The sequence below is a fragment of the Drosophila navojoa genome, chromosome 2 (genome assembly GCF_054131105.1).
Source record: "Drosophila navojoa isolate 15081-1374.11 chromosome 2, UAZ_NAV_1.0, whole genome shotgun sequence".
NCBI lineage: Eukaryota > Metazoa > Arthropoda > Insecta > Diptera > Drosophilidae > Drosophila > Drosophila navojoa.
In genome coordinates, this window is record NC_142890.1 from 976371 (window position 1) to 989268 (window position 12898).

The 12898-nt window shown below is 39.0% G+C and overlaps 2 protein-coding genes and 2 non-coding genes across 4 annotated transcripts in view; 1 reads left to right on the forward strand and 3 right to left on the reverse strand.

Moving 5' to 3' along the window:
• Nepl15 (Neprilysin-like 15) overlaps positions 1 to 12898 on the reverse strand; it is a 162083-nt gene that overhangs the window by 109441 nt on the left and 39744 nt on the right. The window lies entirely within an intron of this gene.
• On the forward strand, positions 1759 to 5033 carry Ktl (BTB/POZ domain-containing protein Ktl). The gene has a single exon (XM_089263871.1). The coding sequence runs from the start codon at positions 2143 to 2145 to the stop codon at positions 2833 to 2835; it is 693 nt and encodes a 230-aa protein (XP_089119997.1). The 5' UTR covers positions 1759 to 2142; the 3' UTR covers positions 2836 to 5033.
• On the reverse strand, positions 9671 to 9742 carry TRNAT-CGU (transfer RNA threonine (anticodon CGU)). Its single transcript has one exon. It is a non-coding gene; the product is annotated as a tRNA-Thr (tRNA).
• Positions 10077 to 10148, reverse strand: TRNAT-CGU (transfer RNA threonine (anticodon CGU)). The gene has a single exon. It is a non-coding gene; the product is annotated as a tRNA-Thr (tRNA).

The window sequence follows — 12898 nt, forward strand, 5'->3', positions numbered from 1 at the left end:
AAAACAAGTCAAACAAATGAAATGAGCCCTAAAAAAAAGGGTTTGCTCTGGGTTTGTTCTCCAAACACTATTCGCTGCGAGCAAACTGCGTTTTTCGTTTGCCTGAAGAGAGCAAAAGTTTTTACTTCAATTATAGCAGTATGTGTGTGTGTGTGTGACTGTATGTGTGTGAGTGTGTGCGCTGCTTGTTGTAGTTGAAGTTTAGCACAAACGACATTAAAGTCAAAGCGCTAATGCTGTTCAGACAGCTGGTGAAAGAGATCCAGATTTGGTATTGTGTGGAACACCCTGGACATAGCATAAGTGGGTAAATAGATTGTGATGTTGCAGAAATTCAACCAGGATCTGTAGAAGAGTTTGTAACACTTGACTGTACTCGTATACGAGTGCAAAGTATCGTTTCATTGTAATTGAGTATGGGAGTATAAGAGTAGAGTACAGAACTATGCGAGCATATCAGAGTAGATCCGTCTAAAAGTATTAGAGTGAGAGAGTATAAACATATTTAAGAGTGGATACATATAAAAGTAGAAGAGGATCTGTCTAAAAGTATAAGACTGCATGGTTGTCTCTATATAAAAGTATAAGACTACATACGTATGTAATTCTGTGTACAGGTATAAGAGTGGATACATATTAGAGAAGAATATCAGCAGAGTAGATCTGTTTAAAAGTATAAAAGTGCAGCGGTGTCTCTATAAGGAAGTTAATATGTGTACCCAAGTATAAGAGCGGATACATACTAATTAGAAGAATATAAGACTTTTAGAAGAGAAGAGTATTCAGATTAGAGTAGATCTTCTTAAGTACCTTATCTCATCTTCATTTCATGCCTCATTTAGAATATCCTACTGTAGAGTATCTGGTAGTCGTTCAGCCTGTACTTGAGATGATTATTTAGTTTTTGGGCCAAATGGGTCTAATGTGGTGGCACTACGGCCTCGAAGCTGATGGCCAGCCGGGTTGAGTCGCCAAGGCAATGCTCAGTGTCTGTCAACAGGCGCATGAATTTTTAACGCTGGCCAGCTGCAGGTGGCACAGGTGAGCGTGAGTGTAAGGCCCAGGCCCAGGCCCAAGCAGACAATGCTGCCAACAGGCTGTCCACTTGGCAGGCAGCCAACGAGGCCCCAGCCCCAGCCTCAGCCCCAGTCGCTGTCCTAGACCCAGAGCAAGAGCAAGAGTCTGGGCTCGAGTGGGGGAGGAGGGGAGGGCGGGGGGCGAGGCCAACCAGTTGCGTTTAGGCGTGCGAGGCACGTTTGCTGCCCCTGAGCGATGGCGAAATGAATAAATGGGCAAATGGGCAAATGTCAGTGCCAAGGTGTCAAATTGTCAGCGCCCCAAAAAAAGCCCTGCAAAAAAAAAAGTGGAAAAGAAAATGGCCAACTGAGGTTTAAAGATGTTTCAATTTCTGATTGCCTGAAATTTGATGTGGCGCACGGTGCGTATGAGTGCTGTAAAGAGCGCGGCCTTACCTACATACATATACCGTTATGTGGCAGGAGTCGCATCCAACTCTCAAGGCTGCCTATACATACATACACATACATGTATATACATACATTATATAGACGTCAGTTGCCCATGCCCGAAATTTGTAGAATTTAACCACTTGTTAAACAAAAATATTATTCAATAACAAAACAAATGTAACGTGTGCGCAAATCGTGCGCTCTCGCTCTCGCTTACGCTCTCGCACTCTCTCTTTGGCGCTCTCTTTTGGCGAGTTTCTACAATGCATACACACATATTTGTAGAGCACACCAGCGAGAGCAGCCACGCAGTTCGATTCGAGAGCTGAGCGAGTGCGGACGCGCGTAGCGGACTAAACAGGAAAAGAACCGTTCGAGCGAAGTTCAAGCAAAGAACAAAACGCGTGCCAAAACCAACAACAACAACAAAAGCAGCAACAGCGCCAAAAAAAAAAAAATTGCAACTGCAGCAACAGTAAGCAGAGCAGTGCGTGCGTGTGCGTGTGTGTGTGTGTGTGTGAGTGAGAGAGGGAGAGACAGAGAGACAGCAGTCAAGCAAAGCCTTTAGGCTTGCCATATGCGCTCGAAGGCAACGGTAAATAATTGTAACTGTAAACACAGTCAGTAAGTGCAGAGACAGTTGAGAGCAGAGCATTGAAGCACAAGCATCGAGATGCCCGAAATCGTGGAGTTAAATGTGGGCGGCGTGCACTATACGACGACGCTGAATACCCTGCTGCAGGAGAAGGGCACGCTGCTGTGCGAGCTGTTCGAGGGGCCCGAGGGGCGCGACTCCCTGGCCAAGGACAGCAAGGGCCGTTATTTTCTGGACCGCGACGGCGTCCTCTTCCGCTACATACTGGACTTTTTGCGCGACAAGGCATTGAATCTGCCGGAGGGCTTCCGCGAACGGCAGCGCCTGCTGCGCGAGGCCGAGCACTTCAAGCTGACGGCGATGCTGGAGTGCATTCGCGGCGATCGGGATGCCCGTCCGCCGGGCTGCATTACAATCGGCTATCGCGGCAGCTTCCAGTTCGGCAAGGACGGCCTGGCCGACGTCAAGTTCCGCAAGCTGTCGCGGATTCTGGTCTGCGGGCGGGTGGCGCAGTGCCGCGAGGTGTTTGGCGACACGCTGAACGAGTCCCGGGACCCGGACCATGGCGGCCCGGACCGTTATACGTCGCGCTTCTTCCTCAAGCACTGCTTCATCGAGCAGGCGTTCGACAATCTGCACGAGCACGGCTATCGCATGGCCGGCAGCTGCGGCTCCGGCACGGCTGGCTCCGCGGCCGAGCCCAAGCCCGGCGTAGACACGGAGGAGAATCGCTGGAATCACTACAATGAATTTGTCTTCATACGGGATTAAGCAGAGCTGGCGGGTTTCCTATAATCTTCTTAAGCTTGTGATACGATCCAAAAGTAATAGTCAAAACTAAAACACGAACACGCCTCCTGCCAAGGCAACGGACAAGTATTAACGAAATCGATAAGTTCTATATACGTATATATTCTTTTTTTACCAATTTCTTTTTCTTTTGTATGGGAACAAATCTGAGTAGCTCTTCCGAACATCGAGATAGAGTTGAGAGTGTTGTTTAGAAAGCGTCCCAATATCTGGCATGATTTAAGCCCACCCTAATATATATATATTCCAACATGAGAGCATCTCAAGCGTAAGCATTAAGTAAACAATTCCCTCAGAGGCAAACACCCGAGAACAATCCAAGCAGAAGCCCATTTATTTACCAATCAATCAAAGCTAATGAAATGTACGAGAAATTATGGAATCCTATAAAGACAGCCTGATGAATAATAACATTTGAAATTTACGCCTATATGAGATGCGTAAAAGGCTAAACAGAAACCGAAACAGAAACAGGAAATTGGGAAATTTGAAAATTTAGAATTTTGAATTGAGCAATGAGCGAGTTAATGAAAGAAACCAGAAGTAAACAAACAAACGATCGTAATTTGAAGAAAATCTAGAAATAAATTTACAACAAGAACACATAATAAATTTATACTTATATAAGGTAGGGCCAGTTTCGGAAGAATTTATCAGCGATCTTACGGCCACAACTACAACAAGGAACTATTTAAATACGGGTCACAACCAGCATAATGGAAAACCAGTAAAAGGAAATTTACTTTTAACGACTTCTTACTCACACCGATTAAGAGAATTGCAAACTTAGAGTATTAGACTATTCGATAACAAATGTACTCCACAAATAGTTCAAGCATTAAACTAATTAGCAAAATCAATTTCAATATTATACTAAATACATACATGTATACTTATATGTTATATATGTATATATCATAGTACAACAACAGTAATACGGCTCTAGATGTGAATGTGCTACTGGAAAATGCCCTGAAACCTGAGCTACTAATTGGGTTTTTGAAAATGAAAATTTACTTACGATTGCATTTGATATTCCGGAATATATATTTCAAGTTTAAAACATTGAGCATTTATAGTTTTCGAGAAAGAGGGACCGTTATGATATCGAGTACTTCTATATGATAAATCGCACTTGGGTTCAGGGCATAAAAGCCACACAAGAAAATATTTGAACTGCTTTGGGAAATAGATAATTGAGAATTTAGTCAGGATAATGGATGAAATTATAAATATTGCAAAATCGAATACAATTTAATAAGTATATATGTATGTGTATCTTGCCAAAATGTAAGCGGAGATTGTCATCCAATTGTCTAGTAAATCAATGAAATTCGTTTAGTATATTATGCATTCATTTAAAAATTGGCATAGAGAAAATCAATGAATCAGAATTTATAGATATATGAAGATATTGAAGATTTATGTTTACAAATATAAATTTTGAATAGGTTTACTATAATTTGAATATCATAATTTTTAATAATTTATTGAAACTTTAGCGGCTTTAAGGAACGAAGTATTATATAGTTGAATATATTTATGGCTTATCTCATATTTATATATTTTATCTCTGTCTTCTACTCGATTTGTTAAATATGTGTTATATCTATATCAAGAAATATTCGATCTAATAAACTTCCACTAAACAAAATTTGCTGAAATAAAGTAAAGAAAAAAATTAATAACAAAATTTATTGTTTCAACTTGAAACCGGATAACAATCAAACTATATAAAATATCAACGATCTTTAACTAAATAATAAAGAACATTTCTATTTATGATTTTCGATTTGAAAAATTCTTGGAAGAACAAATAAAAATGTGTAAAAATCGAAATCGTATGCAAATCAATTGTCGATATTGAATATATATGATATATATAAATATGTATACATATATATATCTATAAATGTTTAGTATTAAGTTCAAAGTGCATTGAATGAGTATTTGAGTAAAAGTAGAAGAAGCAAAAGATATGAACAATGTATTAATGAGCTCCAAAAACGAAACAAAAACTAAAATGTATTATGAATCCAAATGTAGACGCTATGTAGAGGTCAACAACAAGTTTATCAAAGTGCGAACAAACCAAAAGCTAAAACTATGTAAAAATATAAATAATATATGTAATACCAATAAAAATAACTATAACATTAGATATGGCATTATTTCAATTGACTTGTCGATGTTGGATGGTTTCTGAAATCGGTGACACTGGGAAGACTTGACAGAGGTCCTCAAATTGCTCTTAATAAATTTGTTTGCTTCAAATACAAAAGTTAATCTTCAAAAAACCGAGACCAGCTATGGATTCTCAGAAAATCAAATATCAAATATTAAATATTTATATACTATTAGATTTACTATATAAGAATACATAGTTCGATTCTCAAGACTTGAGCTCTTATAGTTCTCGAGATATAAGGAAAGCAAAAGACATTCAGAAATAAGCTTGAAGACCTGTCGCAGATAATACAACAGGTCATCTGGCCCGCCTTCTTCAACCCATCACACACTTTATGCCATAGCCAATATATCCTTAGAGCCCAAGGCCCAATGGAATAAATAATGCGAGGGCGAGGATGGGCGATGACCACGCTCTGTCCACAAATTCAATTTGGCAATTTAATTGGCATTGCTTTCAGTCAGCGCGACAGGGTCTTAATTAGATATTTATGACATTTCATTTATTCATTGTTGCAATCAAATTTATGAACTGTTCGCACTACTCGCACAAAAAACAAAAACAGAAAAACCAAATGAGAAAATAAAAACAAAGAAAGCAACAAAAAACTCATTAATGCATTAATAATGCAGGAAACGTTGAACAGTCGACCAAAAAGAGGTGCATGAGGCTGGGTGGGCATCGCCCCGCAAATGTCGAAGGCAGCGAAACGGCAACAAACAAATAATTTAAATAACTGAAAAGGCAGCGAGATGAAAAAACGACAACAATCTGGCATTTGTTTAAATTCAAGGCAGACTACAATCATTTACTTACACACAGCTAGTCGAGTGCGAGGAAGCGACAGCGCGAGTGGGAGGGGCGAGGGGGAAGGGGGGCATGGCACAAAGGACACCCTCGCCAAGTCCTATCGGCACGCGCGCATCGCACCCAGCTTAGATCCAACAGCAGCAGAGCCAACAACGAGCTATGACTAGTGCTAATAAGTATAAGTGCTCCAGTCGGGTGTGCCTGACTAGCAATTATCCTGACCTATTAACGCAAATCATCTCTTTGTATGTAGGTGTGTGTGTGTGTGTGTGTGAGTAGGTGTGTATATGTATGTAACATATGTACAGCTTAGACCAATCCTCTGTGTTATGATAGAGTAGCATATGTGTAAAACTCTTATACTCTTTAAATGCTATACTCTTTTGCCCCATATATTTCATTTTATGCTTGTAACTCACTTTTAATATCGAATACTCCTCGTCTACTATTATTTCCTTGAACTACTGCTCTACTATACCTTTATTATCTTATATTCTTATAAAAAAGTAGGGTAAAAGACTGACTTTTCAGTCTTATACTTCCATGCTTATATAAGATTTAAGGCCTAGTCTAGTCTAGTGTAAGAATACACTTATAATTATACTCCAATACTGCTCTATTTATATACTCATAATCTTAGTAATCCGTAAACTAGTTTTCTTTTACCTTATATGCACACTTTAATACTCTTATACTGTTATATTTGCATACTGGTGTAATATTGGTATCATAATACTTTTATATTTATACCTTATGTTCTTATACGCTTTTACTATCCACTCTTTTCTCTCATATATTTATACCTCAACACAATTTAAAGCCCTACTCAGATAATCTTATGAGTACATATAGGCATTCGTATATCCCTGTTTGTCTTTTAACATTATAATCTTTTGCTCTTACACACTTATACTACAGAGGACACAAACTTTATATCACATCACATCATCCCCGCCTTCTTCTCTCTGTCACATACATACGCACATAACCGATATACCCTGCTTATGCTATATCAATGTATTTAGAGTATGGAAATGTTGAAATTAAACGAGGAAAGGCAAATGCTGAATGAGTGCGTGAGTGCGTGAGTGTGTGTGCGTCTTAAAGCATGCTTCAGATCTAAAGCCAAAGCCAAAGCCAAAGCCAAAGTCAAAGCAAATGGAGCAAGTGCAAAGACGAAAGAAAAGAAACTGCAGCGCTCGTCCTCTTTGAAATCAGGAAACATTAGGCAGTGAAAGACAGACGAGTGGATAGATAGGTGTGGGTAGAGGTGTGTTGGTGTGTGTGTGTGTGTGAGTGTGTCTCTGCCTGCGTCAGCTGCATACTAAGCACCTTCTACCTGAGGCGACTCACGTACTGCGCTTCTTTTTCCATTTTTTTTTTTTTTAGGGGGTTCTGTTTATTGACTATATATGCCCAGGACTAACACAATATGCAAAGTGCGCAGATGTCAGGCACAGCGAAAAATCCCAACCCAAAAATAAAGTAAATAAGCAAAGGAAAAGGTTAGATATACGCATATAAATTACAGACAGCCATGCCACGCCCATAATTCAGATGGGTCATGACAGTCTGTGAGCGTATGAAGATGAAATGATGCCTTTTTGTCTTTTACGCTAAATTACCTTGATTTGATTTGGCCAGGACGTCACCAGGCAGGCAGGCATCAGAGGCGCCGTCCGTCCGTCTTCATTATCAACGGCAGAGGCAGCTAAGCCGGCAACAATGTTGCTCTGTCTCTGTCTCTGTCTCTGTCTGTCGCCCTGTCTGTCACCTTCAATTAGTTTCAGCCCCAGCAGGGCTAATGCCGAGCACAAGGCTCCATCAGCTGCCTTATTAATTCATAAATACGCATTTGCGCCTAGGTCGTGGCGAAAGGCGCTTTAAATTTATGTCAGCGAACTGAATTGAGCGCAATTTGTGAGCGCAAGCGACTCTCCCCCCACTCCCGTTCACCCACTTTGTTAGCCCTTTAGCTGAAGCTGAAGCACACTTTGGCCAAGGCGCAAATATCGCATTAATTTACCGTTAGCTCACTCACACACGCTCACACTCAACGTCAAGATGAGTTATTTTCAGTGATGCCCTTTTATACACGGAAGTGGCAAAAGTGCAAAAAGGTAAACTTTCCTTTCATGATGGGCCTAATTTGAGATATTCGCATAGCACTCGCACCGCATTAATTGACATTAAAAACTTTTTAATTGAAAAGGAAAGGCCAAAAGCGTGGCTTACGACAGTTCACAGCACTCAAAGAGCTAAGTATGCGTTGCTCACTTACTTAAATGCGCTGCTCATATGCTGCACATTTCACTCAACTGAAAGCCGAGTCAAAAGCTCTTCGCTTAAGACTGCATTAAAAAACTTCGCCAAGCGGGGATCGAACCTCGCACCACAAGCACAGCTCTTGCGTGTGCGTGTCACACTAACTAATTGCACTGCTTCAACAACACAAAGCTTGCGTGTGAGTGCAAAACAATTCATCTATAAATAGACAAGGAAAGAGTGATAAGAAAGCAGTTCAATTCTTGTTAAACTCTTTTTAATTAATTGTGAATAGCTCTGTCAAAAACTGCTCGCGCCATGAAAATTAATCTAAACTAAATTGTAAAAATTTCAAACTTAATAAATTTTTAGAGTTTAATAAGCGAGCATTGAACCCCCCAACAACAAGCTTGGCACGTGTAAAAGTGAAAGAAAAATACATAAATAATTTTCATAAATGTACAATAATTCAAAGGATAACAGAGGAAGATAACAACTGTTTTTGGAAAATGCTTTAAAAAATAAAAAAAAAAAGGAACAATCATTTACTGGAATTTTTATTTCAAAATCCTTAAGCGAGGTTTGAACCCGTGTCACCAACATGGAGTATATGTCAACACTTGGCGCAAATATAGGATCTTCCCTGTAAGAAAACCCGTTTTGTATAAATAGACAAAGGCAGAGCAGTTGAATTCCACAGTTGTTAACAGCTGGCAGAAAGTATTTAACATAAAGCGTAAATAGCCTTGGCAGAAATGGCGCCGGGCTTCAAAAAGCAAACACGCCCTAGATTAATTAAAAGCATTCCCGCTGGGCGTCCATATATTATATTAAAGGTTAAGCTGTTTCAACTGATTTATTCGCATGCTTGAATTTATTTTTATTTTCCATTTTAATGGCGTCACAAGCATTTGCCTTAATTTCGCTCCCAACATCCGCAAACAAATGTCATTGCGTGTGTACCTCACGCACTCACACGCACACGCACACACAGAGACACATGGACATTAGCACGGGTCAGCTATGTATGTATATGTATTAGTTTTTACGAGCGCCCGCATCACTTACCATACACACGTATACTTATACATACATATACGTATGCTACACTCCAAAACAGAACGTACAACTCTTATTTGCCGTTAGTTTTAAAGGCTCGAACGTGCGCCCATGTATATGTATGAGTCTGAATGTGTGTGCATATACATACATACATATGTATGTGTGTATGTGGGTCGTAAAATAACAGTAGAGGCAAATAATTGCGCATGAGAGCTATTTATGCCTCCGACACAATTAGGTTTCTTCAGAGCGCCACTTGATGATTCTACTGAATTGGCGCCAAAACACGTTTTTCTCCTTATTTGTTTCCCCCTAACATAAAGTTTTTGCGTCGTTGAATTTGCTGAAACTGGAAGTTCGGCGTACAAAAACAAACTTTAACTTCTGACAACGTATAAATATTATTTTCTAAAAACTTTTTCCATTAAATTATACTTAATAAAATAAAAAACGGAAACTTCCAATTTATGATGCCTCCTGTGAGGGTTGAACTCACGGCCTTTGGTTTACGAGACCAACGCTCTACCACTGAGCTAAAGAGGCGTCGAGAAGAGCGCTGCCAAAAGACCTATACAAAGTGCAAAGCAAGGCAGCACGATTGTGATAAGTGAAAACGAGACAGAGACAGCACACATAGAAGACAGCTGAACAAGCTGTGAAGATCGCTTCTCTGTTAACACATGTTGAGAATAGTCGTCATGCGCAGTTGTTATAACAGAATATGTTTATGTTTGAAGATATGTATACACCATTTGGTATAACAACAAAAAATTGTTAACAATTTAAAAATAGAATTTTACACAAAAATTTTTATTTTCTAAACTTTACTTAAACACATATATCATTTAATTAAATTAAAAAATTTCGAATTTTCAACTGCCTCCTGTGAGGGTTGAACTCACGGCCTTTGGTTTACGAGACCAACGCTCTACCACTGAGCTAAAGAGGCGATGCGTTGAGCGCTGCACAATGACGTATACAAAACAACACTGTGAGCGCCCTGTGTTCTGAGAGAACGAACGAGTACAGAATCAAGTCAATGAAATGAGTGTGCGCATTGCTAACCGATTTGCTCAATGTTGAACGCGTAAGAGAAAAGCGTGTTCCACATTTATATGCCTACACATACATACATTAATAGGTATATGTATACACTATATACATTTCAGGGCGAAAAAAAATGAAATAAACAAATAGTGCATGAAAACTGTGTAGAGAAAGGGTCTGGTTGTGATAAGAGCTTATCACGTTTGTGTACGGGCAGAACTATCAAACTATTTTGTAGATGTATCACAGACTTGTTAATTGACAATAAAAATGTTTTAATGATTGAAAAAGAGTAAAGTAATTTTTTATGGATTGTCATTGTCCAGCAGCGGACCTATGTAAGTAGTGTAGATTTTTCACTCGAAATCCCTGCGACTCTAATGCACTCTGGAAGCTGTTCATCTCAATCTAATTGAATATATCTATCTCATTCAGTGCTGCAGCATTTCTTTGCACAGTGGCCTTGGCTTTGTTTCTACTTTACCACCATGACAAATTCAGTTGTCCGACAACACAATTGTTTGAGCGACATGAATGATGGCAGTCAACGTTGTCTGTTCTCTGTTGTTGGGACAAGGAACAGGAGTGGTGTCAGGGGCAGCGGCAGGGACAGGAGTAGGGGTTGGGCAAACAGATGTATGAGATATGTGAGTGACAATTCTATTAGTTGCAAATTGAACGCGCAACACAGTTACCGAGTGACTGAGCGAGTGAGTGAGCGAGTGAGTGATAGTGACACGCTAACGAGCTATTAACACCCGCTAACTAACTGGCTCATCCCGGCCCCCTCTCGCACAACACAAAATCAACATGCTAATTAGCTGAAGTCTGTGTGTACCTACTGTACTCAGTATGAGTATTTTTAGTATTTTCTAATACTATGAGCAAATGGCATTTCCCTGAGAGCTTCATTTGTAGGCGGGACTTATAGAGACTGGGAATATATGAATATAATGGGCTTATCAGAGATGACAAGTAATATGAATAGTGTGTTAAATAGCTTAAGCTAATTAATATTGCGGCTACGCTTAATTTGAGGGCAGAGGGTTAAGAGTATATGGGGTATAGTTGAAGAGCAAGAAGGAGTTTATTTGTATATATAAAATACATTCATGTACTAAACCTATAGACTTGGAACTTGCAAATGCTAAATTAAAATAAAAAAAGAGGATTGGCATACAAAATCATAAATCAATCTTCTTGAACATCCCTCGCATATTGTGCAACATTTGAGCTTTGCTGCGGCGTCTTTTAGCTAATGAGCACAAGATAAAAGTCACATGTTCATTGATTTAGTCGATTTTACCATTGATAAATGAAGGTACTCCCAGATTTATATATGCATACACATATGGGCATATATACACACATATATATAACTGTATATTTGTTATCTGAAAGCCAAATCTTGAGGTCGATAAGTCAATTAATCGTACACTCTGACAGCTGTTTTGCCTTTGTCTTTGCTACTTCTTCCTTCATCAATTAATTATTCCCTTGGGCTTCGGTTGCCTTAGTATTAATTTGTGTACCTTTATACCCAGCAAAGCTGGGCAATACTAAGAGTTTAATTTATTTACCTTTTCCCTCTGTATTTGAGTCTACTCTGCTAACGATTTCTAAAGAACACTTTTCCCACGCCCACACCTCAACAATTTTCTTACCCAAATAGACAACAAATCGCTCAGCGTTGCCCATTTCACTCATTAAAGCTTACGGTTTGCAATATAAGTGTCGACTCTTGATATTTATTCAGTTAGATAGATTGCTAATTAAACAATGGAAACAATTAAAGTCTAGCAAAATAAATAAAGCAAAGAAATTTAATGAGATCTCGAAGAGATCGTTGTACGTCTTTAAGGTAATTTCAAAATAAATTTCACTATATATAAAAACTATATAGGAAAGTCAAGAACAGATGAAAATTCTCGAAACAATAAATTAACAATTTTAAATAATTCATGAATCAAACTTCTTTGTGCCTGTCAAAGTCGAAAAATTGAAATTTTCGCTTTTGTAATTTTCGTTTGTATTTCATTAATGTCGCTCAAAAATAGCTTTAGTTTGAAGAGCTATTCATTTACATGCATATATATTATATTTGCAAAGGGTTCGGGGTACACAAAAAAAGATAAAAGACGGCATGACAAAGGCAACAATGGAAACCACTCCGAAAACTCAACTGAGTGGCTGTTCGCTTTGTTTTAGCACTAAGCGGCTTTCGTTTGCTACAACCAAAACTGAGGGAAGCCCAGGGAGGAAATAGCAAATAAAGGATGCACAGCATTTAACAGAGGAGGGACGCACTGAATGCCGCAGTAAATTAAAAAGTAAGTGCATCAGAAATTTGTATAAAGGCAAAGCAAACAAATCACAAATGGACGCGCTGCTCGCTGAGCGGGTCACTAAGTCATTCACTGATTCACTCACTCATTCATTCAGTGATTCACTCATTCACTCCCCTCACACAATGCCCATTCAGGCTCCTACATACATATATACATATATATTCATTTGTGTTTCTGCATTTGAGTAATGAAATTACCATCTGTTTATGCTTGCTCAAGGAAGTTTTGCGTGTATATTGGCTTGGGCAATTAGATGCTACTAGAGGTATGACAACTGATTTAGTATACCAAATATACTAAAGAT